The 27,935-nt window shown below is 38.3% G+C and overlaps 1 protein-coding gene across 23 annotated transcripts in view; it reads right to left on the reverse strand.

Moving 5' to 3' along the window:
- The window catches only part of cacna1ba (calcium channel, voltage-dependent, N type, alpha 1B subunit, a), a 169,758-nt gene that overhangs the window by 110,053 nt on the left and 31,770 nt on the right, over positions 1 to 27,935 (reverse strand). For all 23 annotated transcript variants that reach the window (XM_017691225.2, XM_017691221.2, XM_037531401.1 and 20 more), the window contains exons 4-5: positions 768 to 859; positions 419 to 571 (exon numbers count right to left, since the gene is read on the reverse strand). In XM_017691225.2, coding sequence (XP_017546714.1) covers positions 419 to 571; positions 768 to 859 — 245 coding nt within the window. The remainder of the gene's footprint in view (positions 1 to 418; positions 572 to 767; positions 860 to 27,935) is intronic.

Here is a 27,935-nt window from a genome sequence, read left to right on the forward strand (position 1 = left end):
GCTTTGGAGGCATCAGTTAGCTTTATTTCAGATCTCTGACAGCTATTTAATGGAGTGTATATTTGCTGTCTTAGCATATAACACTCAAGCTATGTTGAGTGTTAGCATAAAGTTTTGAGGATCGAAGAAATGATTCTTTTCTGGAACTTGGGCAATTTCTAATGATAATTCTCGATCTTGTTTTTTCTTTTTTCAAACACAACATAATTCACTTTAATATTTGCAGAAAAACAATAGCTTTAGCATACAACTTTATATTAAAATTACTGCATCAAACTATATCATTAATATACATTCAAATGAGAACCATCTTTCTTTACCAGCAATACTCATTATAGTAGAAAGCTTTTGAGAAATGTGGTACTGATGACAATAAAAGTTAAACAAAAAATAAAAGATCATGAAAAGTGCTGCGTACCTGTGTCGTTCTTGAAGCAGGTGCGGTGGAATTTGCCCATGTAGAAGTCCAGGCCGATGATGGCAAACATCAGGATGGCAAAGAAGAGCAGCAGGCCGATCTGCAGCAGAGGCACCATGGCTTTCATGATGGACTTCAGGACCACCTGAAGACCTGGGCATAGAGAGAGGAGCTTTTGAACACTTTTTTTAAATGCAGAAATTTATCCCTGTCTGCTGTGTGGGCTTATAAAATGTGGATTTTGTTTTGCTGTTGCTGCTAATTCAATTTCTTCTACTATTTTTCAAAGAGAAAGCATCTTATGGAAAAGGAAAGGAGAGTTTAGAAATAAGTAAGTGTAGTAACTTACTGGGAATTCCAGACACCAGCTTAAGTGGCCGCAAGACTCGCACTGCCCTGAGTGTCCTCAAGTCAAAGTCTGCTCCAACAGTGGTCAAAAGCCTGCAGAGTGAAACGAGAAAACATAACGTTAGAAACAGTCTTTATAAGTATCATCCTTAGCGAGTAAAAGGAAATTAATATATAATGAAAGAGACAGTGACTATTGCATTTAGCAACATTGTCAAGAAAGCTCATCAAATGCTTTTACACAGTTGAAATGTGCAGTCAGGCTGCATGGTATGGATAAAAAATTCCCTCATGGTTATACTACTAAATGGTGATATGATACAGCATCATAGTCACACTGGTGAACACCAGATGAGACATGGATAAAGACTGACCTGCACTGCCTTGACCAAAATGACAGGTTTATTGGTGGAAAAATGAATGTGACATGGTTATAAACTAGCCTGCATCGATTAAAATCTATTACCAAAATATTGATATCCGTTGAATCATACAAGTGCCTTGATTTAATGGAATGTCTGAGATTGGGTCAGGATGCTGACAATATATGCGCACACACACACACACACACACACACACACACACACACACACACACACACACTTGTGTGACTTGTTTTTTTTCTGTCTTTGCACAGCTTTTCTTTGTAGACAAGTGTGAATTACATTCTCCCCCATTGTCAGTTTCCATTCTGCAGCCAGTAGAAACGGGCCTCCCGCGCTTGACAATAGTATGTCTTGTGATGTCAATTTAATGCCACTGTATTGTTATGTATTCTTAGTTTTATTTCAACTGCTTAATTTAAATGACAGACCACAAGAGGTGTGATTTTCAAAAAAATCCATTAATTTTTCCATAGGCAGAACTGCTTAGACCTAGGGCTCTCGTTGGGATGCTAATTGAGAGCTACAAAATGAGGACACGTAATCAGAGGTCTGTGGACCGCATGGTAGTTTAGTCTCTTTCACATATAATTTGCTTTAAAACAGGCTATTTCTCAGCATTCCCATGTTCTTTGCGCTGGCTTCTCATAGTGCTCAGCAGAGAAAAGGGCCCTCCTAGCCCTCTTGGGAAGTGGCATGTAATCACTGCATGTATGCCTGAAACAGGCTTGGCCCAGTCTCTCTCTCTCTCACACACACACACACACACACACACAGCCTGGTGAGCATGGATCTGCGTGTTTCGGATGGTAGAAAGAAGTGAGGTCAGTATGCATTAATAAATTTATCTTCATCGCTCCAGCCCCATCACCCATTCCCTTTCATTCTCTCCCTTTCATCTGAGTCCAGCCTGAGCCTGGCAAGTCAGACAGTCTGGCCTGGACAGCACAGGCCAGCAAGCCACTGTCCAAAGCTTCAGCTCAGGATGCAGTTACAGGTGAAAGCCTGGATGGGTGAAGAACTGTTCTTAAAAGATGGGTTTTGGCTTTTTTAGCAACATGATGGAGAGAAACCAAAAAACTAACAATAAGGAAAATGGCACTGACAATGAAAGATGGAGAGGAAAAGAGAGACATGGGAGGGGAGGGACAGGGAGAGAGAGAGAGAGAGAGAGAGAGAGAGAGGAGAGAGAGAGAGAGAGAGAGAGGAGAGAGAGGAGAGAGAGAGAGAGAGAGAGGAGAGAGAGAGAGAGAGAGAGAGAGAGAGAGAGAGAGAGATAACAACAGACAGAGAGAAACTGTACTGACTAATTTAGAAAGGTTTCTAAGGAAAATAACGAATAAAATAAAATGTCAAATAAAATGAAAGTAAACAGAAAATAAAACTAGAATGAGCATAACAGAGAGAAAGGAAGAGAAGGGAGAAGGAGGGCTAGAGAGAGAAAGAGTAAAAGAAAGAAAATGGCAGAGGAGAGAGTTTCAAGAAAAAAGTGACAGTGAGACATAAAGAGAAAAAATATTCAGTTGGGAGAAAGAGAGAGAAAGAGAAATAGAGATTGTAATGACTAATTTGGAAAGAGATACAGGTTTACAATGTAAAAACAAATTAAAGAGATGTGAAATAAAGGGAAAGAAAGTAAAAAGAAAAAAAAAACGTAGAGCATGAAAGAGGGAAAGGAAAAAAGGGAGAGGCAGGGGTAGAGAGAGAGAAAAAGTGAAAGAGAGAAAGAAAAGGACAGAGGAGAGAGTTTCAAAGAAAAAATGACAGACATAAAGAGAAGGAAATTCAGTTGGAGAAAAGGAGAGAGAGAGAGAGACAGAGAGAGAGAGAGAGAAAGCAATGGCTTATTGGCTTGTTTAGGGATAAATGAAAAAGGAGTAACAAAGAGAGAGAATGTGCAGATGCAAAAGGAAAGAAAGAAAATGGAAAGAAAGAAAATGATAGAGAGAAAGAACAAGAACGCTATAGAAGCATTCCAGTATATGGGACTGGGAGCCATTTGTGTTCTCTTCTAATAGTGTATTTTATAGCACTCTTCATTTTCCAATGTAGGGAACAATGGTCAGAGAACATTTTCCCCTTTTACACACACACACACACACACACACACACACACACACACACATATATATATATATATATATATATATATATATATATATATATATATATATATATATATATATATATATATATATATATATATATATATATACACACAGTGTAGAGAATAATGTAGAGAACAGCGATTAAGCGGTAATTACATTCTCTAAAGTAAAGATTTTCCAGTAATGGGAATAGCAATCTGGGATGTTTCTGAACACAACAAAAGACTGAACTAAAAAAAACAGCCACAGGCCAACAAGCCAGATCCAAAAAACAGCTGCAGGATAACCTTATAACAACTAATCAGCTATTAACAATTAGCTAATAATCAACATACTATCTCACAAAGTACACAGACCTCAGCTCAACACAACATAAATGCACACTTAAATACATCTTCATCGTCTCTGACCTGACCTCATATAAATGCATTCACTCTCTTCACTAAGTGTTAATCTATATAACATATCCAGCTAAGAATATGCTTTAAATGTCTGCTTTAAATGACTATGTAAAACAACAGAGTTCAGACTCTCTGAGTCTGACCGGATTCCTCCAGCATCATTAGTGGAGTTTGGTAAGGCTGTGTTGCGGCTGGAGCAGCGGCGGCTGAGAAATCAGCCATGTGTTCTAGACAGCCACCTGGGAGCCCCAGTGCTGAGGCGCTGAATTCAGCTCAAAGCAAGCCACAGCAAGGTAAGATATCACACAGGGGACATTTCAGGTGTTCTGAGGTGAACGGAGGCTCATTAATTGGGATGTAGTCAGAGATCTCAGTATTTGATCCACAAAGAGCCCATTGGGGAAAATGTTTCAACTACACAGTCTCTTGTCCACATTGTAATACATATTTTTGTTTCCTAGAGTCATTGTTAAAAAACTGTGTAATGCTGTATACGGAACCAAAAATAGTTTTTCTATTGTTGTGATGACAAGCTTGTAACAATAGAAGAACCTACTATGCAGGTCCCTTGGAAAAAAGGATCTATATAGAACCATCTACAGCACATTGTCCACCAATATGAAGAACCATTTCATTAAGCAATGAACCATTTACTCATGTAAGGGTTCACTGAGTGTTCGAGCTTCTAAACAGACCCTTTTCTGTACTGAAGAACCTTTGAAGGACCATGTTTTTAAATGTGTATTTGAGAACCTGTCTTCCTCATTGTATGATCATATAAAATCTGACAGGACTATAGTCGATGGTGACCTGTCTGCTGTAGGCAGTCATTTGTTTGGATGCTTTGTTTTTTGGTTGAGGAATCAGTTTGGGAGCTGATGTAATGTTTACTCTGATTTCCACTGTTTTGGTTCATATTTCTACTGCATGTGCACATCTTTTAGCACATACAGCTCTCATCTGTAAATAAACAAGCCCAAATTGCAAAGTTTAATGAGGAGATAAAAGTTAACAGATCACATTACACAGACATTTGGTCACAAATTGCACTTTAGATATTTTCATATCATTAAGTAAATGGTTAACACTGCTATAAAGCATATAAAGCAGAAAAAAAACAACTTGAATACTGCTCTCTCCTTTACCTCACCTCAGGGCTAAGATCACAGCCAACACTTCTTTTCCAGGTTCCATTGTCCCACTGATCAAATAGTTAAATTACTGGATGTGACTACAAGCTCGCCAGCATGTCTTTAGTGCTGGAGTTTGAATCTTCTATGATGCCACCAGTGCTGTACTCCCACTAGGCTTCATTTAGCACTGTGTTGTGCATTAGGCTGAGATCAGCCACCAGGTCACACTGAGAACAAAGCAGTGGGAATATGGAGAGCCTGACTGAGTGCTAGCGAGATTTTCCCTTTGCCACAGATGTAGCCAGTAAGCCAAGACATGTTTGCTGTACTAAGTTTGCTTTTTTGGTTTTGCAGTAAAGTATGAGCCTAATAAAATAGAAGTATTGTAATCAAAAAGGATTGTGGGCAACACAGACTTCCATTACTTGTTAGCTATGTTAGCATTTTTAGTTCTAATCATGTCATGGCTAACCAATTATAAGGTAACGTAAAATTGTGTAAATCTGATTTTTAGTGAATCATTCTTTAAAAAAATCTATTAAATGGTTCTAATGTGTGCCATCCTAATTGTAATTAGTTACGGAGGTCAATTATTCTCCATTTCATCGATGATGATGATGATGATGATGATGATGATTATTATCATTATTATTATTATGATCAGACCTACTATTATTATGACACTTAATCTTCATGATGGGTAGAAAAAAAATCATAAAGAATTCATCCTATCATGGAAAACCACTTTTTTAAATTACGCCTTTTATATAATATACAAACATGGTCAGTTTCAGTTCTTTTCTCCCCAGTTCGTACCGTCTATATATACAGAAACTGCTTAAACAGCCTGTTTATAAATACATTGTTTTTGTTGTGATGTTATGAGAACTAATTTACATACATCTGTCTATTCAGCCTACAGCAGTTTAGCCCCGCCCACTCATCCTGAAGTTGTGAGACCGCTTTTTGCATGAGGCACAATACAGGGCAGCCCTAACATCATTTACACATATGAGTCTTAAAGGCACAGTAATAAAATCAGCCCAGTTGAGACAAATGGGAAAATGATCATGTAAAAATTAATTATGGTACATAAAACAATTTTTTCTTTAATATATCCTTGAAAATGGTTCTATACAGCACCAAAAAGGTTTGCAAAAATTATATGTTTTGGCACTACATATAATATGTTTCTGTTAAGAGTACATAGCCTAGTAGAACCCAAACTAAGCATATGGAAAGTTAAAGATATTAGCATGCACAGGGTTACAAAATTAATTATAATTTTTAATTCCAATGTCAGGAGAAAGTTGTATTCAATGTTTAAAGCACATATCAGATCAGGTGACTGCTTATAGAAGATTGTGCTCAAGGTGAAACCTGGTGAGATGTATAAAATCTGACCTTGATCCAAAAGGAGACATACAGCAAACTGTTACAGGCATAAATAAAAGTTCACTGCAGGTTTCTTTCTCCATCAATCAATTACCCTCTCAAAATCAGGTTTTCCCTCTTAAGTATATAATCTAAGCAGTCTTTTCCAGGAACACTTCTCCTACAAAGTTTCCTAAATAGCTGGTCTGCGCTGAGCAGCACCCCCAGCAAGGAACATCTGGATAAAGCATTGCAAAAGCTCATCTAGAGCCCCTACCACAGGCACGCACAGGGAAATTAGCTAATGGACTTGCAACAAACACAGTGCTGATAAGCCAGCTCCATTCTCACCCAGCAGAGACAGCATCAATGCTTAACGCATGAGGAAGCTATGAAAAGGGGTTTGGCTCAAGCTGTGTTGATTTGCAGTCTGTTAAACAGGAGATATCATACAAAACATCACTCAAAAAAGATTCTGGTGAGCAACAAACAGTTTCATCCATCCATCCATCCATCCATCCATTTTCTAAGCAGTTTCAGTGAATATTAATTGAATGTGGTTTATTTTTAGATATATATCAGGCAAAGCTCAAAGATAATACAGCAATATGCCTTAGTGGAGGAAACACGGCTTAATTTACTACATTAAAGAAACTCTCGATTTCATGTAAGCCTCTCAGTGGTAGAAATATTGACATTTAGGACTGACCGAGTTATTGTGTTTGAAATGTTGAAAGGGAAAAATGGCTGAACATGCATACCCATAGTAGGTTTGCATAGTATGTACATGCAAAATATGACATTTCTTTTCTGCTGCTAGCCAGCATTATGGCCAAAAAATATATTCTGTGTAAAAGCTAATATTTGTGATGGTCAAATAAACCTGTTTTTGTAGTTTAGCAGTAGATTATTACTCAAGAATATCCCTTCACAGAAGCATATATATCAACTAAAGTAATTAAAATGTTTTAAATACACAACAATATCAGAACATTCATGTAAGCACCCAGCAGATTTTCTGACCTGGCAAAAAAGGTGCTGAATGTTGTTTCACATTCAGATTTTTTAGGTCATTTCTCTTACACATGCATCACATATAGTCATATTTACATCTACAACTCTCAGACACTGCTGGAGACTGGCAAATATTACAGGTAATTCACATCAGAAGCAGCTGGTAATCTGTGGATTCTTCTCTGTACTTCTTTTCTGTGTGTTCTTTTTTTTTAAACTAAAATATGACTGAAACATCCTTGACTCCATGCCGCTTATTGAGACATTAGATATGTAATACTTAGTTAAATGGGATAACTTTAGCATGGGTGCATGGATGGATGGATAGATAGATAGATGGATGGATGGATGGATAGATAGAAAGATAGATAGTTAATATCTGTGCATCATTTTTCCTCTTAGTGGCAACACATAAAACAGATGAATGCTCAGCTCTGCCACATTGTGTTATTTTCACCTTTTAACAGGTAAAATGACAGCGTTCTAAGATAGTGCCATTTGAAGAAAAGAAGTATAAATGGCAGAAGGTGCTATTTTCACTCTCTACACAGAGAGGTTAAGGATATTGGAACACCACGTCTGCTGATAGCCCACCACATTACCACTGCTTCAGTACCATGGAGAGCTACCATCGGTAAGACTTCAGGACCAAAGGACAGTGGCAAAAAATGGCAAAGGCAAAAATGACTGATTCCTGAGCAACCTGCCTGAAGGCCATAAAGCAGTGTAGATACCAGCTTTACACCATGATACAAGCAGGTTATCTCAACATCCCAACAGGTGTTCACCTCTCTAGACTTTTCCCATACAGAGGCACTGCTCCAAAACAATCAATAAATCTCTCTTCAGATTACTTACATCATTTAGACACAGTGATTTTAGCCCCCAAAACCCAGAGCCAAGCTGCCTTCAGCACCGACATGCTTTACAAATGCAGAAGTGCTGCTGCCATTCAGAGACGCAGGCTGTGAGAGGCAGGTTATTAGGAGGACCCATATAAGCCTGCAACGCTGTTTCCCTGCTGCCCAAGCTGCCCGGGCCCACCTCCTGCACAATCACACAGACACACAGACACTCACACTGACAGAATGGCAGACTGCTCACATCAAAGCCATCCTTCAGAGAGGGAAGAGAGATAGAGATACAGTAAAGGAGGAGAGAGTGAGGAGAGAGTGAAAGAGAGAGGAGGGAGAGACAAAGAGAGTGCAGAGAGATGGAGACAGAGAAAAAGAGAAAAGAGTAGGGTTGAGTACGAGAAAGAAACAGAGGGACAGAGACACGAAGATGGAGAATGAGAGATGTGTGAGAGAAAAAGAGATAAAATGGAGATAAGAAAGTGCAAGGGCAGCATATTTGGCAATTAATCTAACACCACTGTTTCAGAAAATTTACACAGAGACTGCTTTATAATTCATCAGGTATAGAGAGGGATGAATAATGCATTTTTTATAGAGCTACCTCTGAGCATTCTTCATAAACAGACGCATTCTGAGAGTGAGCATCACCAGAACCAATTTCCCAGTTCTGTTCTGATTTTAGAAAGCAATGTGTTCATAGACCCGAGCTCTACATCTACACTCCCCGTTTAACCATATTGCGGTCTCACTCTTTATGCTTCATAATCATTTTCTCACATGTGTGTAAATAAAATAAAGGCCTGTATGCTGTAGTCTAAAATCACAAGATGTTCTCACACCAGTGAAAATAAAACATCAATAAAGAGAGCAGAGCACATCTCACCAGAGCACATCTCCCATTTTAATTAAATAGGAGGCCTTACTGTTCAGCTGAAGAGTGGCACTCTCCATCTGGCCTCCAAAGCTTGCTCCAAAAGTGGAAAATCTCAGCCTCTCTCTCTGGACCCTCCCTCTCTAAGGCACCACGACAGTGTAAAGTCACTGTGATCTAGGAGTGGAGGGGAGGGGTGGTGGGGGAGCTGGCGAGAATGCAGATTTGCCATGTCACCATCAGCCTCCACAGCCATCACCACTCAAACCGGGAGTGCCCTTCACATGTAAAGCACATCATTGCTGTCATTTTTTTTTCTACATCATAGAAAGTTTCTGTCATAGCTTCAAATTCACATAGAATAAAACCTATTCACACTAACTTACAATAAAAGCTCAGAACATTTTTGCCTGGAGACCAATGTTTTTCTATGGACAGTGATGGCATATGAAACTCATACACATATTGGGATATTGTAGCATGGCATGGGCTACCCTGGGCTCAAGGAGGACGCTGGAGGCAGGATTCACATTTGCAGCAGCCATTACTTTAATTCTCACTCAAGATAAACACAACAAACAAACCAACCAACACTAAGCTATGCTGGCCACTTTTCAGTGGCTTAAGCTAGCTGGACTTCAGTCTTGTTACTCAAGCTTTTCAGCTCTTCATTCTGTCCTCTGCTGCTACTCGTCTCTTGCTCTGTTCCCTCTCAGCTCTTTTTAAAGGCACTCAAGCTGCCAGCCAGATCAGCATTAGCTGGCATTCATTAAGGAGCACCGGAGCCGAGAGGGAACGACAGCTCGCCGCTCCACCTCCTCGTTACCGCCCCGAGCTGGCAACTCGGCCGCCTGGGTCGAACATGAGGTGTAGTGAGGTGGCACTGCGTAACCAGGGGCAGGGCCCAAGCGGCGGAGCTTGGGATTCGCTCTTTGCTATGGTGCCTTTCGTGGTCGGCACCAGCATTGTCCTCCTCCTCCCACCATCACTTCCATGACTCGTGTCACTTTCGTCCTTCGGGAAAGCTCGGGCTTTTCGCTCCGCCCCCTCCACACTCGTGGCGCTGTCCCTGGCGTCCTCGCCGAGGTTCGTTGCCGCTGAGTGTTCGGGCCCCGCCATGTGTAACAAATCTTTGGGCCCACTGGTGAGCCCTGGCCATTTAAATGGTTAATATCTGCATGGCAAGCATAGGTTTCAACATTCCTCTACATATTAGTTTTCATCACTAACTGGTTATTGATTTTTTAAGACACTGAAAATGGCTGTTTGGAGTGAGATGGATGGATGGATGGATGGATGCATGGATGGATGGATGGATGGATGAAGAACCATTTTTCGTAAGATCCTCCACAAAAATGTAAAGGTTCCAGGGCAGTTTCCCAGAACCATACAAGCCAGAGAATTTCAGAATTTAAGAATCCTTTAAAGGACCAGCCCACTGACAGGCCCCAAGTTTTATTACACACCTCTATAACCCAAGAATAGCCCAGCCAATTTGCACTAAAGTCTCTGTAATTACAGAATAATAAGCCTTGGTATGCATTAAGCCTTAAGAGGATAATGGATGTTAATGTAAATAAGAGAAGGTGCAATACAATACATTCAAAACAGCAAGTGATGCAACAAATGTGAATGCACATTTCCCCATAGTAAAAGACCGAAATAAGAGGAGGGAGACACTGGGGAAACCCAGTTGCCCTGTAGAACATTCCCCAGAGAAACTAAACACTCCTTTGTGTTAAACAACATTACCAAAATACCACAGCATGTGCACACTTTCTTTCAACTTCTTTCAGCATGAAAATGCTCTTAAACTGTGCCACTCGCAGGGTATTTAATTCACAGTTTGCCAAACATTTTGTTAAGCATGCATGCAGCCCTGTTATTTGGGCCTGATGTGGGTTGTGTTTATGCAGTAGCTGTGGAGTGCATCTCGTACACGTCTGCAGCTGTGCTATTCGTGCTATTCCCTCTTACACTTTCACACAGCAGCATATATCTACTGTAAGCTGTGAGCTGAATTTCACTCTGGACTTCAATGAGGCAGGATCTAACTGGCTCAGCATCCCTGCAGTAGTATTTAAATCAGGGATGACTGATAGCACTTAATACTATCACATCCTGTGAATAACAAAGACACATAATTGTTGCTCTTCCCCTCTAACCAGCAGGGCTATTATCACTCTCAGAAATAAAGGCCCAACTGTCACTTGGGCGGTATACCTCTTGTCACGGGGGTGGTAGCCTCAAGGGTACATCTCAGTACCTTTAGTCAGGGAACATACCTGTACTATAATTCATTTAAATTATATTTTCTAAGCTGTATTGGCTCTACACACCCCGTCTCATCTCCAGCCTTTTTATTTTATTGTTCTATTTTAAAACCTTCGGTTATGAAAAGGTACAATTATGTACCTTTCACCTGGGAAAAAAATATTTAAGAGATGCAATTGGAAATTAAAACAACTGTTGTATCTTTGAGGGAACATTTACATTGTTTGTACCTTGATGAACAAAAACTGTAGCTGCACAGAACCTTTATTTCTAGCAGTGTATGAAGATTTGATTTTGTAAGCGGAGGGTCTTTTGTATTCAGTATCTGAGATTTGCCCCCATTTATCCAAACTTGTTAAGCATATTAAAAAAGTGCATCATTCAAAGTCAGCAGTTATTGTTTTCAATACTATAATGTAATTACAGAATGCTAGTCTGTCCTCCCAGCTTTCAAATAAGCATTAGGAAGCAGTAGAAAAAGGAAAAGAAATTTTGTATAAATGACAAACATAATGCTAATTTAAAAACTTAATTGTAAAAAAAACCTTAAAATTGTAGATATGTTTTTGCTAGAATATGTCTGATTTTTACTAGGTAACTTAGCATCTCTAGCATGTCACTGATATAGGTAGGGCCTGCTAATGCATCATGCATTTCACAAGCTTATGACAGATGGTGACTGGCTCTGAGGTTAATAAGCACTTCGCAGGTATGAAGCTACAATGGCACCACCAGCGCTACAGTGTTTACCTGCTGTTAGGATCCCTCTAGATCAGCACATGGAGCTTTCACTCTAACAAACCCTGCACATCCCTGTCTGAGCAAGATTAATTACAACTGCGGCTGACTTGACAAATACACAACACGCTACACTGCCATGTAGAATATGTTACAGCACAAATAGTATATTATACAACATATACTGTATTATGGGAAAGTGCTATAGTGCCATATAGTTACTTTTATGTAATACACATATCCATCTTGACTTTCATATTTTCAGATGATACGGGCTGAATTCTAAAGCTGTCTGACAAAGCAATATTGACACAGTGGAGTGGAGTGGAGGGCTTTTCCAGCGTTGAGCCTTGGAGGGGAACGCTCACTCAAGAGAGCTAGACTCATCTCCATAGCAACAGAGGTGGATCCACCGCTCTCACAGGAACACAACAGAGAAATAGAGCAATACAGAGAAAGAAAGAGAGAGAGAGGAGGTGGTGCACAGAAAGAGAATGACACAGAGAAAGACTGATAAAGTGGCAAAGACTGAAAAAGAGGCAAGGAGGGAGATGAAAAGGGTTGAAGAAAGAAAGAAAAAACAGCAACAAAGAGAGAATGAGAGAGAAAATAGAGAGAAAGAGAGAGAGATTGACACAGAGAGCAACACAGCAAAAGAATGAGAGAGACCAGAGAGGGAGAGAGAGAGAGAGAGAGAGGGAGACAGAGAGAGAGTTAGAGAGAGAGAGCCAGAGAGAGAGAGAGAACTGACCCATACTTCACCACAGAATAGCCCACCCACTACAGAGAAAAGACAGGACATGCTATACATCCTATTCTCACATGGGAATTAAGCAGTATTATAATGTCAAGTTGCTCTAAGACAGTAAAAAATAATCACAACAAAGGAACGTGAACTGGCTGTAAAGCCACCAGCACGTGTCAAAGCATCTTTCATTGCACTACAAGTCTGATAGCCCTCCTCTGAAAAAGATGCATACATCTAAAACACAACATTAGATGTTCTATCACACCTATTTCCTACATCCATTACTAAACTTCACAGTGATGAAGCAAAATACAGCATATTTAACAACAAAGTCAACAGCACATCTCCATAGCAACCAAGGCTTACGGTAAGAAGGAGTGCAGATTCTGGGAAATACCATTACCACCTTGCACTCTAACCAGAGACCAGCATCTCTCTTACATAAGGCCCACTCTTATGTACATGCACTGATAATTTAAACATTCAGGTTTTAAACTCGTTTCCGTAACACTTTTTAAATACATCACAGTGCTTAGTTGAACTGCATCCCTGTTTGAGAACAAACTGATGGAAGCTGAATTGTGACAACAAATAAGCATCAGTGTTCATGGAAAGCCTTGTACTGTGCCTCATTCAAAAAACAGCTTAGGCTGAAACACAAGTTCAGGGAAAATGGGCAGGGCTAATGTAATGTAGGCAGAATAGGTGGATATGTGCAAATACATTGTTTTTTGTGACATTTATGCAGTTTAGTTCCATAAAACAAGCTGCATGGACTGCAAAGTGAAAACATTTTGAATCTTTAATAGTGTTTCTACATCAAATCCTACATCAAATCCTTTTCATTAAATACATCAAACTACATCAAATCCTTTTCATTAACTACATCAAATTACATCAAATCCTTTTATTTTCCCTTATATGGGCCCTTTTAAAATTGTGTTTATTAGATGCTACAGTCAAGTTTTCCCCCATTTGTTATCAACCAGGGGAACTCAGCAAAGTGATTTTTTTAAAAAGTTTTAGAAGAAAGTATTTAAAACCTACGTTTGGATTTACAGCATAAGGCTAAAGTGGCACAGCTTTTGTTAAATATGCACTAAATGGATAAATAACAGACTGTATCAGGGATGACATGGAGACAATGACTGATCTCAAAAAAGCAGCTCTTAGACTTGTCATATAGCCACTTTATGAAGACACAAAAGATGGGCTGGAAGATAAGGAAGTACAGGTCCAGACCTGTCACTGTTTATGTGACAAGCTCTCTTCAGCCCAAATATGAGGCAGGATGCCAGAGATGAGGGCTCTGACCCATGCTCTAGTATCTATTCTCTCACTATGATAGAAAAGCAGCAGAGCTGCAGGCCTTCTCCAGGGCAAAACCAGTGTAGGGGTACCAGCCAACCAACCACCTACATGTTTCTTATTCAAGTTGCATTTGCAAGGGGAAATGAGCAGGCTTGTGTTATTGTAAAGGACTGAATTATTTTACTGGGAAGAATTTTGGCTTGTATTTCTCCTAAAATAGAAGTTTGTTAGGTAATCGATGGTCTGCATGCATAATTCATGGCAGATGGTGTCCTAAAGCAATAAGCCACGAGAGGCCATGCATTACATGATTTTACCACTATTGGGGGTGTTGTTAGGCATGACACGAATAAACAATTCTTTTACAGTGCAATAGGCTATGGTTGCCAGGCAACTGTTTTAATACATTTTAAATGTAATTAATTTGTGTGGTTGTATGTGCGCAGTGGTGGCTTCTAAGGCATTCCATTATGTGACCATTTATGCATTTCTCACATTTCTCTCCACTTGTGAACACTTTGATGAGACATTGTTTTAATAGGTTTAAATCTAAACATTATAAACCACATACACACATTATCTATGCCACTTATCCTTCTGGATCAAGGGGGGGTGTAGTCATTGGGCGGAAGGCATTAAACACCCTGAACAGGCTGCTAGTCCATCAAAGGGTACTTTATTATATAAAATTTAAAAACTAATATGATTTAAGTAATTCCAAAGTTCTGATAGTGCTTGTGTGTCTTATGTCTTGGGGTGATTTAAACAGCAAGATTATGTCTATTATTAAACATTTAAAGTCATTATGTCTATTATTAAAGATTTATGTCTATTATTAAAGATTTAAAGTCTAAAAATCTTGTGTAAATATAACAATACTTAACAAAGTACATTATAAGGCAAAATAATATCAAGAAAATAAAGTTCAGTTATTTTCTTTAGTGCATTCACTCATGTATAAAGTGCAAAAGTTAAGAAATCAGCATATAATAATCAAAACTATTCCATGTCTGGACAGCTACATAAAAACATTTCATCTGTTATATTTTAAAGGGGCTTAATGATAGGAGGTGTGGGAGCTCATCAATAGGTAGCGCTGACAGAAAGACCTCAGAAAAACTAAGCATGACAGAGTCTTAGCGACAGCTAAGAGCTACACACACCACAGAATACATGCATTTTCGGGTTTCACTCTGACACCAGTCAATCGACTTTTCGCTCTCAGATGTCTCAGGTGTCATTTTAGCACTAGTTAGCTGAAACCAAGACTGCGATAAATGGCATGTGTGGTCTGCTAACTAAGCTCAAGCTAGCTTAGTCCCTTCACTGACAATAGCTGTCCCTTCAACGGCACTTTACTCCATCAGATTTGAATCATTATCGTTTAAATTTGTGTTGGCGCTTAGTTAGGCAAATCTGATAGAACGATGTGTTAGGGTCTACACGAGCCTCCAGACTGGGGTTTTTCAGATGTACACTCCAAACAGAATGTTATGAGAAAAAAAAGAAAAACCGACACAATGGCTGCACAAGCAACCAAAGAATCCCACAAATGTGAGTATTTTATTCATTAAAAAATGCAATAATCATTGTATTGTCTTAATTTAATGCTATTTCGATGCATTATGGTCCTTTTCTTAAATAATGCTCATTTTACTTGAGAGACGTCCCATTCTTTAGTGGAGGATTTCAACCACTACCTCAGTAACTCAGTTCCAAGGGGCAAGGTGACACTCGAAAACAAGGGGTAGGGATAAAAATAAGAAATGCAACTGGGCCGTAGAGTAAGTCACTGCATTTATGCACCACTGCACAACTACATGTGTATACTGAATATTTCACCTTGGATTCAAACATAGCCCAGTCAATCGGATGTTAGAAACCTAATAAGACCCTTCAACTCATTCAGTACAGTATGCAGTATTGAAAAAAGTACTAAGAATAGAAGATTTCCAAAAATCACAAAAAGCTAAATTGTAAAAATAAAAATAAAAACTGCATTTAGTCCATTTTTGTATTCAGGGAACTAACACAGACACTTTTAAAAGTGACTATGTATAAAACACCTAAATGAAAGTAAAAGCCTGCAAAACAGCAACTGCAATAATTCTTATCAATGCCAAAATCCCTGCTTCATGAATCTCTTATTATATCTGCTGTATCTGTATTCTTTTTCATAGAAGTCTAGCTCAGGTCACTATGAGTTATAATTATTTCTGGAAAAGTCATTAAAATGATAGATCATTAAAAGACATCCCATTCATTAAAATGTCGCAGATTCATTTGAAACTGACGACTTTGACTCTGTACTTCCTTCACGCTGGAGTAGTTGTCTATATATGACTCATTAGACAGTAAAGACTTTCCTAGCATGCTTTTTAAAAAGTAATAAAGTGAGTACCATGAGAAATGACATAACATAAAAACTGAAATATGCAGTACATAACTTTATAAGGACCCTTAGTAGACTTGTGGCATCACAGAGTTCATTTCAGTTAATAAAATGGGTCTCAGTGAGATCCATTTCTCCATCTGATATTCATCCGCAAGCTGCTGCAACACCCGCTCTCTGTACTGAGTCCACTGAGAAATAATCCACTCACAGACTGGAGTAGTTATGACATGAAATATGCTATATAACAGGATGGGCTGTCCATTTTACAGCCCAAATTCTATTCAGCTTCAACTTTATTTATGTATCACTGTTCACACTTTAAAGGGAAAATCCACCCAAAGAAATGTTCCATTTTAGAGAAAGCGACAGAGTCAATCAGAGCAGTGGAGACAGGAACTAGAACACTTTAATGCCTCTTCTTCAGAGAAAGTTCTTGCATGAAATGACTACAAATACATTAGACGCATGAAGGGTGCTGTAAGATCAATCAGTTTGGGTGACCTGTTTTACATCTCAACAATTTAATTATGAAGAAATTTGGAACAGTTTGTGGAATTGCCCTTTAAACATATCTCATGGCATAAAATATAAAACCATAAACAAAGTAAATTTAAAAAAGAAGAATTGGGATAATAGGAATAAAACAAAAATATAGAAATGAAATAAAATCAGATATACAACAAAACAACAAATATAATGAAATGTCAATAAAATAAAAATGTACAATAAATAGATAAATATATATATATATATATATATATATATATATATATATATATATATATATATATATATATATATAATAAATCACTTTATTTAAAAAGTTAGCTTGGCTGCTGTAAATAATGTATAATTTAATACATTTTTATAATATGTTATAATACATGATTACTGTTCTGTTAACTTATAAAAAGTTCAATTACTTTTTTATATATAACAACCTTTTCTTCCACTTTGTTTTTAGCATAGACTTCATTTATTAATGTCTAAATTATTCAATGATTTTAACTTTAAATGACTTTCCTCTTGCTGTACACTTTTTACTTCTGATATAATTTACAAACCTTTTAATATCACTAAATCTTATTTATCCTGCTTTTTTCCCTCAGGATCTTTTGGAAGTACATTTCAAACACAACAATCTACTGCAAAGAAATTTAATGAACAGACTTCCTTACTTTCTTCCCGAACAAATAATCCTGAACAGTGATACTAGATAATGCACCATGTTAAACTGTTTCTCTGGCAAAAGATGTGAAATATGTCTGTAGGACACTAAAAAAGATGAATTTAAAAAGAACAAAATGAAGCCATGCAGCCCGAGTCTTCTGCCAGGCCTCAGACTGAGTGAGTGATGAGTTAGCTTCTTGCTCTGCCCGACCTGCTAATGCTATTAACGCATCATGACTTCCTCTCTCGCCAGACTGACATCCTGATAGCGCTGCCTGCCCACCAGGCACGGCACATGACGCACAGAACCGCAGTGATGAATGTTTCAGGTAAATGTTCACCTTCAACGCTGGGCTCATATGAGTTTCTCACACAGTCGTAAGCAAAAGTTTGAACATTCTCAGTGAAATGACGTGTTTCATTGATTTTCTAGGTGAAAATAGGTTAACATCCTCTACAGCTGTGGCATTTTCTATGTGTTTCAATGCATACTTTCTGTTTACTTGCTTACAATTTAACACATTGGACAAAAATAATAAAACAGTTTTATACCTTTTACACAACGAATATATTATATAGTATATACTTTCATTTCCAAAATGTTATTTCAGCAACTAAGCAGTAATTGTGTGTTAATCTGTGCAGAAGGATGTGTTAATTTATGTTCATGTAGAGAACATGTAATTAGGGCATCCAACACATTTGCATACAACTGGACAAAAAGCTTAGTGCAGTAGCTTAGTGAAAAAATGTAATTGACACAGTTTTCCCTTCATTGAAAACTGCCAAGTACCAGAAGTTAAATATTAGCATCATGCTAACTGCTACAAATTCTCAAATAGACTTTGTGTTAGTTCTTACACTAATGCCTACAGAATTGGACAAAAGTACAGACAAAACTCAGGCTTCAAGATGGCCATGCAAAGCATTTTTGTCCATTCTTTTTGGTTTATTTTTAAGTATCAGTTCAAATATTTAACAAGAGAGAGAGCAGAAAGATGAGGAGGAGGAGGAGGAGGAGGAGGAGAGAAGAAGGCAGAGGAGGAGGGAGGGAAAGAGAGATGAAGAATGAGGAAGAGAAAGAGGGAGAAACATAGAGGGACAAAGACAGGAGGGAAAGAAGAGAAGAACAAGAAAAAGAGAGAAAAGGAGAGAGGGAAAGAGAAAAAGAGAATGAGGGAGGGAGAGAGGGAGAAAGAGAAGAGAGAGGTGGAGAGAAGGGGAGAGAGACAGACAGAAAGAGAGAGGAGAAGAATGAGGAGAGAGAGGCAGAAAGAGAGAAAGACAGAGAGAAAAGGAGACAAAGAAAGCAAGGGGAAGAGAGAAAGGAGAGAGACAGAAAAAGAAGAAAAAGACACAAAGAGAAAGAAACAGGAGAGAGAGAGACAAAGACAAAGAGAGACAGAGAGAAAAAGAAAGAAAAGAGACAGTGATCAAGAGAGAAAGAAAAAAGAAAGAGAGAGAGAGAGGGAGCGAGAGAGAGAGAGAGAGAGAGCAGAGAAAGTTACTCTTCAGGTTAATTCAGTTCTACACAGTGATTAACACTTTTTCTATCATGTGGAGGAAAAGGGGGGTGATAAAGACTTGGCTAGGACAAATAGCAGTAAAGGAGAGGGTTAGAGGGAAGAAAGAAGGAACAGAGGGACATTAGCCCCTCTCCTACCCCACAAACCACACAGCTAAACAGCCCAGGCTGTTTGTGTTATTGGCTCACTGTGCCTTCCTGCTATTCATCAAAACACCTTCAACCACAACACCTCACTGACATCTGACTCTGCACTGCTGGAGGCAGAACGCTTCAGTGTGCCACAGCTCATACTCCCACGCCCACACCCACACACAGACTTTGTTTCACTGGCTTCTTATCACTTACTGCTATTCATCAGAATACTCCATAACATAACAGACCATCAGCTGACATCTGGCCATCGAGCTGCTGGCAGCAGAGCTTATCCTTACATACACATACACACCCACACAACTCAGCAGTCATTTACAGCAGGCCCTTCTACAAATAAATACATACATACATGCATCTAATAAACACATACATACATAAAATAATCATCAGCACAGGAACATTACACAATATGAGAATTTAGCCATATATATACAATTGTATGCAGAAGTTTGGGCACACCTGGTCATCAAATTTTGTTGATATTCTGAGTGAAATTAAGTAGTGTTGTAATTGTAATGTAGTTGTATTTTAATGCACAACTGCTGCTTATTTGCTGAATTTAACATACTGGGAAAAAAAATAAAACTGTCCTGTGCAAAAGTTACACCATAGTTTTTATTTTATGTTTTATTTTTTCCAATATGTTAAAATCAACAAATACAATTGTGTAAATGGTGTGAAACTGCACACTAAATTATATATTTCAGTTTGTACCCAGTAGAGAATGCATTAATTTATTTTTACCTAGAAAATTTATAAAATAAGTGATATTACTGGCAATATTCAAACTTCTACATATGACTGTTACAGTACAGTGCAAAAGTCTCAGTAGTACGTTTCTGCAAATAAAAGACTATGTAACATTTGAATAAATATGTCACGGTTGGCTCCTCCCAGTCCTGTCCATGTGTTCCTGTTTTGGTTTTGTAACTCCGCCCCTGATTGTGTTCACCTGTCCCTCATTGTTCCTTGTATTTAAGCCCTGTGTTTGCCCCTTGCGTTTGCCAGTCTTTGTATCTTTGTATCTGGTCTTTGTTTGATGTTGATTCTAGTTTTTTGTCATGTCTGTCCCCCAATCTGTCCGTATCGGTTATATGAACCTGGACTGTTTTGACCACGACCCTGGATTTGCCCATAATAAATCTCGCCTATCTCAGCGTGTGCGTCTGCCTCCTCGCTCCCCCTTACAAAATATAAATAAAAATACAGTAAATACTGTCAAAATTCCAACTTTTCAAAAAGTTGGCCAGTCCTCCAAGAATACTTAGAACAGCTGCATTTCAATTTGGCATGGACTGGTCTGGTTTCTGGATGTAGTCAAATGTTCATCATACCACATTTGCACATTCGCTCGGCTCCATATGTTCATGGTATGCAGTTCTCTGCTGAGTGTTCTGTCAGAAATTGGTTGTGAAGAACCTGTGAAGACATCTAGAAGCAATTCTTGCCTGGAAGCGGTCCCTGTCCGTTAGTTTCGTCTTTCTGTAAAATATTTTGAAGAGAATTTCCTGTAGACTGGAACTGCTGGTAGACCCGTATGACTGTATGCTTCAATACACCTGCAAATTCAGCTACTTTCCTCACAATGTGATCTTTGGCACACAAATGTCATCACTCCTTTTTTCCAATCATTAACGCCTGCTTTGTGACCCATTTTCCACACATCGAATGAGATAGATAGATAATTAATGCCAGGCTGCTCAAGGAAATGGTTGCAAATGGTTAAGCCAACACGTTGACATGCATAAAATTGTATTTTTGTATTAATATTACTTGTATATATCCTTGCCCTATGATGGACTGTGTGTGTGTGTGTGTGTGGGTGTGTGTGTGTGTTTATTCTGATATTAGTGTTTTTCAGAGCAAATACATGCTTGCTGCCCAAATAAATACGTATTTTTAGGTATAATTTTCCCAGGTGCCTAAAGTACCACATATATCTGTATTTATGTAGACCAGACATGCATTAATTTATGATTTTCCCATATGGGATCGCGCTCAGCTAACAAAGTCAGTGGCTAGAGCTTAAAATGACCCTTTTTATTATTCCAGACACATTCTTGTGTACACATTTCATACATAGCATGGTATTTTAGTCATAGCTTTCTTGTAGCTTTCATTTTCATTTCTCAGAAGGAAACCTGACTGGACCAGCATGACAAGTTCGAAATAGTGGAGTTAATGCGGGATAAAAACACAGACTTTTAAAGTAGTTAAACAAGTTTAACAGGATATTTTGCTTTCAGTTGTTGTTTTTTTTCCACACTTTTTGTACCATGAAAGTAACTTTTTAAAAGTGTTTTCCAATTAACTTCCAGTGTTTAAGTTTTGATTTGATATTATTTTAATTTGTGCTTGTAGTCAGAAGATACATATACTCATGTACAGTAAGTTGTATGGATGATCATATATCTACAATGATCCTCAGACACTTTTCAACACAATAGTCAATGCAGTATAATAGTGCTAAGAATAATTCACCACCCAAATAATACCTGCTCTGTGGTGGGGATCCCAAAAAGTGATGAATGGTCAAAAGGTGACTAACAAATTATTCAGTGAAACAGATGGACTCTGTAACTGTAGAACTACAAAGTACACCTATATGGTAAATGAACCTACTACAATAGACAATGATTGTTGCTAAAAGGAAGGTGTACCTAATAAAGTGACATGTGAGTGTGCACTGCCCAAAAACATCTGTATGTTGAAACCAAAAGCTGCAGCAGTGACTGACTCTCTTTTTTTTTCAGACAATGTTGAAATATTACCCTTCTTTCGAGGTGATGGCATTTGGCGGCACACCAAAGAAAAGAATGTAATAATGAAACTGACAGAAAAGCAATGATGTATTTCCTCCAGACACATGATATTTCTTTGTGTAGATAAGTGACAGATTCCACCGATCTCTCTCCAAGTGACAGAATGGCCCCATTCATTATTATTTGTACATGAGACCAATAAATGGGAATTAAACCATAATAAAATGACACCCAAGCAAGGACAATCAGTTCAGACAATGCATTTCTCAGTACAGAGATAAGAGAAAACAATACAAAGGCTTCTTCTGAATGGAACATGAAGATTCATACTGTTCAGTCATAATGCACATGCTGATGAAGGCCAAGACTGACCAGCAGAAGATGAGATCTGTTTTAATACCAGTTGAAAGGATGCATTCCATATGTAGTAAAGTATTTTAGTCACACCTTTTTACCTTGTAACTTTTGTTTCCGTTTCTCAGAAAAAAGGAAACCTGTTTGGACCAGCATGACAAGCTAAAAGAGGGGAGACTGGGCTGTTTTTGAGCATAGGACTATACAGACACCATAAAAAGCTATGGATTCATACATTTTACTTCATTTTCCTGTGATTATTTCTTATGATAACAGAGTAATCAGTTTAAGCCAATGAAAATGCAATTTTCATGCAGATATGTAATCTCAAGAAAACAAATTTTTGTTTCTTAAGAGATTATTCTATTATCTTGGAAAACATTTTTTATGCTGTGATAATGACACAAACAACTTGAGATCTCAAGAAAACATATGATAATTAAGCTAATATCACAGGAAAATGGGGTAAATAAATGAAGTAAATCCATGATCTCTATGTGGGACACAAACTAAAGTGGAGTATAATGTAAAACACATTTTCTATGTAGTTAAACACGAGCTATAGTAATGTCATCTGTCAGGTATCTACAAGATATTTTCAAGATTGACCCTATAGACTTTTCTGAACCAGAAAAGTAAAATTTTTATCATACTAAAGACCACACTGTGAGAACGAGCCAGGGAAAAGTACACCCTCCAAATAGCAAGGTTAGTTATAACATTGTCTTAACCATTTATATGTATATATATATATATATATATATATATATATATATATATATATATGTGTGTGTGTGTGTGTGTGTGTGTGTGTGTGTGTGTGTGTGTATGGGGTAAGCTCCACCCATCATTCCATCTTAATTGTTCACAAATGTCAGGTGCTCAAAACAAAGCTGGAGCTTTATTTGTAACAGGGACATTTAGGCTGTTTACATAAAAATGTTCATTTAGCTTAAATATTAAAATATTTTTTTTTCTAGTAAAAACCAAACTGTTATACTCCTCCAGTGTTTTTCATTTGTTAATTATTATACATTCAGTCATGACAGCACATCACAGCAACCTTTGCCCAATCAGAGCACAGAGAGGGAACAATAAAAGTGAAAGAATGAAAGTGCGTTTCAGATGTGTCCTCTCTCAGCGTAGCAGGTATGTCTCACATTCCTTTAAGATATTTTAAGTAAAAGAATCTAAACTAAGAGAACAAATGTAGCACCAGGCAAAGGGTTAAATCATGTACATTTAGGTAAAAAAGTAACTGGATAGTTTAGATAATTGTGAGTTGCTTGGTTTCAATTTATTGTCAAGTATAAGTGTCTGTATGCTGTAACTCATTCATGTCCAATAACTACATTTACTAAGGAAACTAACGTGATAAAGTTCAGATATTGTAATATTTTGGATGAACCTCTATTAGTACCCTTTTCATTTTATTGACTGCATGTCATTTTCATACTTTCATTCACAATCAGATCTGGATTTTCTGCCACTGTTAAAAAACAGAATTCCTATATGATCAAAACACTGAATGAATGATAAATTAAGTAATACAGTTCATTTTTTTGTCATGTGGCTTGACTGATTTAAAAAATTCTTCAGATCTGTGCTCAGACAACAAAAGAAAAAGCAATTAAATACATAAGTACAATTTCACATAGCATCATGAAAGGGATAATGCTTGTCTTTTGATCCTCAGACTGACTAAAGAACACCTTTCACAAAATGGATCTATTAGACTTCACCATAGGCTTACAGAGATACATGGACAAAGGGGGCTATGAGACATACATCATGTTCCATGGCACAACCCTTCGAAATGCTCTCCAGATCATCCAGAATGGCTTTGTTCCCTCCCAAAGTGGCATGCTAGGCCCTGGCGTCTATGTGACTAGGAGTTTTCAGAAGGCCTCTGCCTACCCAAAACATCCCCCTCCAGGCGAAGAACAAGCTATTCTGCAGCTTAGTGTGCATGTAGGTAAAGTGATAAAGATTAACTATCAGGGTCATCCACTCCAGAAGACCTGGCACCAGGTGGGATATGACACTGCTTGGGTTCCGCCCAACTGTGGGGTGGTACCTAGTGGTCTAGAGGAGGACTGTGTGTGGGACCCTCAGAGGATTGAGGTTTTGGCCATATTGGATAGTAATGGATGCCCTAAGAATCTGTTTGGCTTTGGGCATCGATGTCCTGCACCTCCAATCTTTTCCAGCCCATGTCCAATACATATGGTGCCACCAATGATGCCAAAACCACATTGCATGCCTTCCCCATTTTTGTTTCCCTATCCACCTGCTATGCCTCCCCCATGGTGGTTCCCATAGTCCTCACATATTGCATGTGGGGAAAAACTGCTGATTTTACATGCACTCCTAAAACTAAAGATATCAAAAGGGTTCTTTGGGATAATACTACAGAAGAACCACTTCTGGTTCCCTAAGGAATCTTTTAATTTGATCTTTCTTTAAAACACTCAATTGAAACAATCATGATGGAGCCAGAAGTGCTTATTCTATGGTCTTGCTTCAAAGAACCTGTTTTGGCACCTTTACTTTCAGGAACATATTGGATGGAAGAGTCTGGAAGAGGAAACACTGAAAAATATTTTGAACATTTCTACCCATTATGATGTCCAGGGGCATTCCAGGTGCTCCTGGAGATCTTTTCAGCTGACTGCTAACATACTCTACAATGCCTGCACCCAGCGTGCCATCCCAATGTGCTATCCCCAGCCAAAAACCCACTGGCCACATAGACTCCATCTGAAAGCACTGCTTAAAAATGCTTCTCCAATGAACAATCTACTGGCACATTCTTTAGGGAAGTAGTGGTTGTTCTACAGCATTGTTAAAGCGAACCCTTTTGGTTTCATTTGGCTTGTTTATTTTTCAGAGCATAAGTTACGTTAGTGGCTGGAGGGGTTTATACTGGCAACCTGTTTTCAGTATAACCTTAACAGCTGGTTTCCTTTTGTCGTAATACATGGACTCTTTCTCATAGCCCAAATGCAATACACATTTATGTTATGCAACTCTTGTTCAATAAACTTCAGTAGTGACATTAACTACTTTAGGCTTTCCTCATACAGTATGATGGCAACTTTTAAAAATGATGTTGTATGTATAAGCCCTGTGATGGACTGTTGGCCTGTCCAGGGTGTTACCTGAGTTCTGCCAAATGACTGCTGGGATAGGCTCCAGCAACCCTGTGACCCAGAAGTTTAAGTGGCTTAGAAAATGTGTGTGTGTGTGCCTGTGTGTAAGCTTAGAACTGCAGTGCTCCACAAATACTACACAATACAATACAATGCTTAAACTTTCTTTCCTCATTCTCTTTTAAGGTGATGGCATGTTGAAACAGTGTGTCTGTAAAGCACTCTGCATTACAACTGCTTTTACAAAAGGTGCTATATAAATAAATAAATATCTGAGTGATTGAGTGATTTATTAAGGTCTAACTCTGTAACTTAAATGGTTTTTGAAGGTACACTACAATCACTTTTCCATATTCCATATTACTTTCATATTAAAAGGCCTGGAGATCAGATCGGGTGTATCGAGTCCGAACATACAGTTTGTTTCTCTTTTTTTCTGAGAGTGTACAATGGACATGATTTGCAAAATCTACTAAACTCTTACTTAGTAATTTTACCCAACCAGTTAGTGTGACCAAGCTGTATGGCAACAATGACTCCTTCACAAAAAACTTTTAAAAATCACCCCAATTATAGAACAGCTAGCTCAAAGCTTTTGGTATTGTACAGAAATTTCATACCATTGACTTTATTCTGCCTACAACATCCCCATATGCTACTGCTATACCTTTTTTACAATAGTGCTGATGCAAGTGTCTTCCCATACCACACTCCTATCCTCATCCTGCTGATTTCATCACTATCCTCAGTGCATCCCCATATTTAACTCCCATGAGTCCCTCTGCTTCTTTTCAAAGAATCCCCAGTAGGATCTCGTATCCAAGTCTCATCCCTCACCACATGGGTTTTCACACTACCCCCAGTGGGCTCCCATCCCAAACAACTTTCCACATTATCCTTCCACTTTATGGATCTATGTCTGTCTCTTCACAAGAACAAAACCGGCCATTCCAAAAGGGGGTATTACAAATCATTCCAAATGACAAACCTGTTTTGTAAACTGCTATTTACAGAACAACTGCCTGATGACATGCCAGGGGATTTGGCACATACAGTTCACCAACACCAGCATTTTTCACAACTTTAATTTGCTTTCATTTGTTTGCCAGGACACTATGAGCAAAAGGGTTTTACCTGTAATGCAATAAACAGATATTTACAAACGGATCAGCATAATTTAGTGCCAACTAGGGTTGGGACTCCATCCCAAAAAAGTCGATTTTGCAATTCCAGGCAAAAGGGAATCAAAGCTTTGCTTGTATCCACATCCACAAAGAGTGAGAGATATTCTGCGGCCACTGTCTAGGCAGCCTGTCCGATAAATTTGTCCTTCCACATCACATAGTTTGAATGAAACACTGTTTGAAGTTTTTTTGAGTTGAATAAAACCAGTTCAATTGATTAATATCGCATTACAGACTTTTTTCTAGGTTGAACTGTCAAATCATTTTAAGGTGTAAGTTAATTTGGATAGCAATAGCACCCCAAACTGCCTTGCTGGTCAAATAGGTTAAATAATTAAATGAACATCTTGTGCCCCTGAGGTGCAACTGGCCTAGACAACAGACAGAACAGAAGAACATTTGAGAAATCAAACAATGAAGCTGCTAGTATCCCCAGAACAATTGACTGACCACCCCAGAGCCCAGACCTCAACATAACAGAGTGTGATTGGGATTCATTTTAAGACTGGACTTTAAAGGTGTGAAATAATACCACTGCAGATTTCTTTGCAAAAGTGAAAGCAAGTCTCTTGTAAAGGAGGGAAGCTGAAATAAAGGTAAAGTGTGGAGAAAATTATAGTATATTTAGTTGTTGAGGCTTCTGTGTGAGTTTCTTTTAAGTAAATATGATATAAATATAACATGAATAAGATATGTTAAAATACATTAAATTAAATAAATGACTTAATATTGTACTTTATTTGCCAGAGCTCCCTTCCTATATTTAGATTTTTGGAATTGATAATATTATTGTTTGGCATCAATTCTATCAATCCCCATCATTGGGAAATTAATTCAGTGAGTCGACTCAACAATCTGTGATTTCTGGAATCTAACAGCCCTAGTGCCAGACCCCATTCTCCTGCCACAAAGAGAAAAAATCATCTATACAGAACCACATATTATTTCTGTCTCAGTTTCTTACTATATCAGGCATGATACCTGATTGCTCAGTCCTTTCAAAGAAACTTTAATTCAGTGTCTGTGTGTGCTTCTAGAGCCGCTCCTATCAACATGCCTGTGAGTGATGGCCTGAGTGACACACCCTACAACACAATCCAGATAGGAAACTATGAACACTTACATGAAGCAAACAGGAAAAACTCAGACAGCTACCTCTACAGATCATATCAAAACAGATCAAGATAGCTTTGACATGAGACAGCTTTGGCACAAGAAGCAGTTCCCCAGTGAAGAGGTGCTGAGAGGGTGGAATTCGT

The sequence above is a fragment of the Pygocentrus nattereri genome, chromosome 20 (assembly GCF_015220715.1).
Source record: "Pygocentrus nattereri isolate fPygNat1 chromosome 20, fPygNat1.pri, whole genome shotgun sequence".
NCBI classification, from domain to species: domain Eukaryota; kingdom Metazoa; phylum Chordata; class Actinopteri; order Characiformes; family Serrasalmidae; genus Pygocentrus; species Pygocentrus nattereri.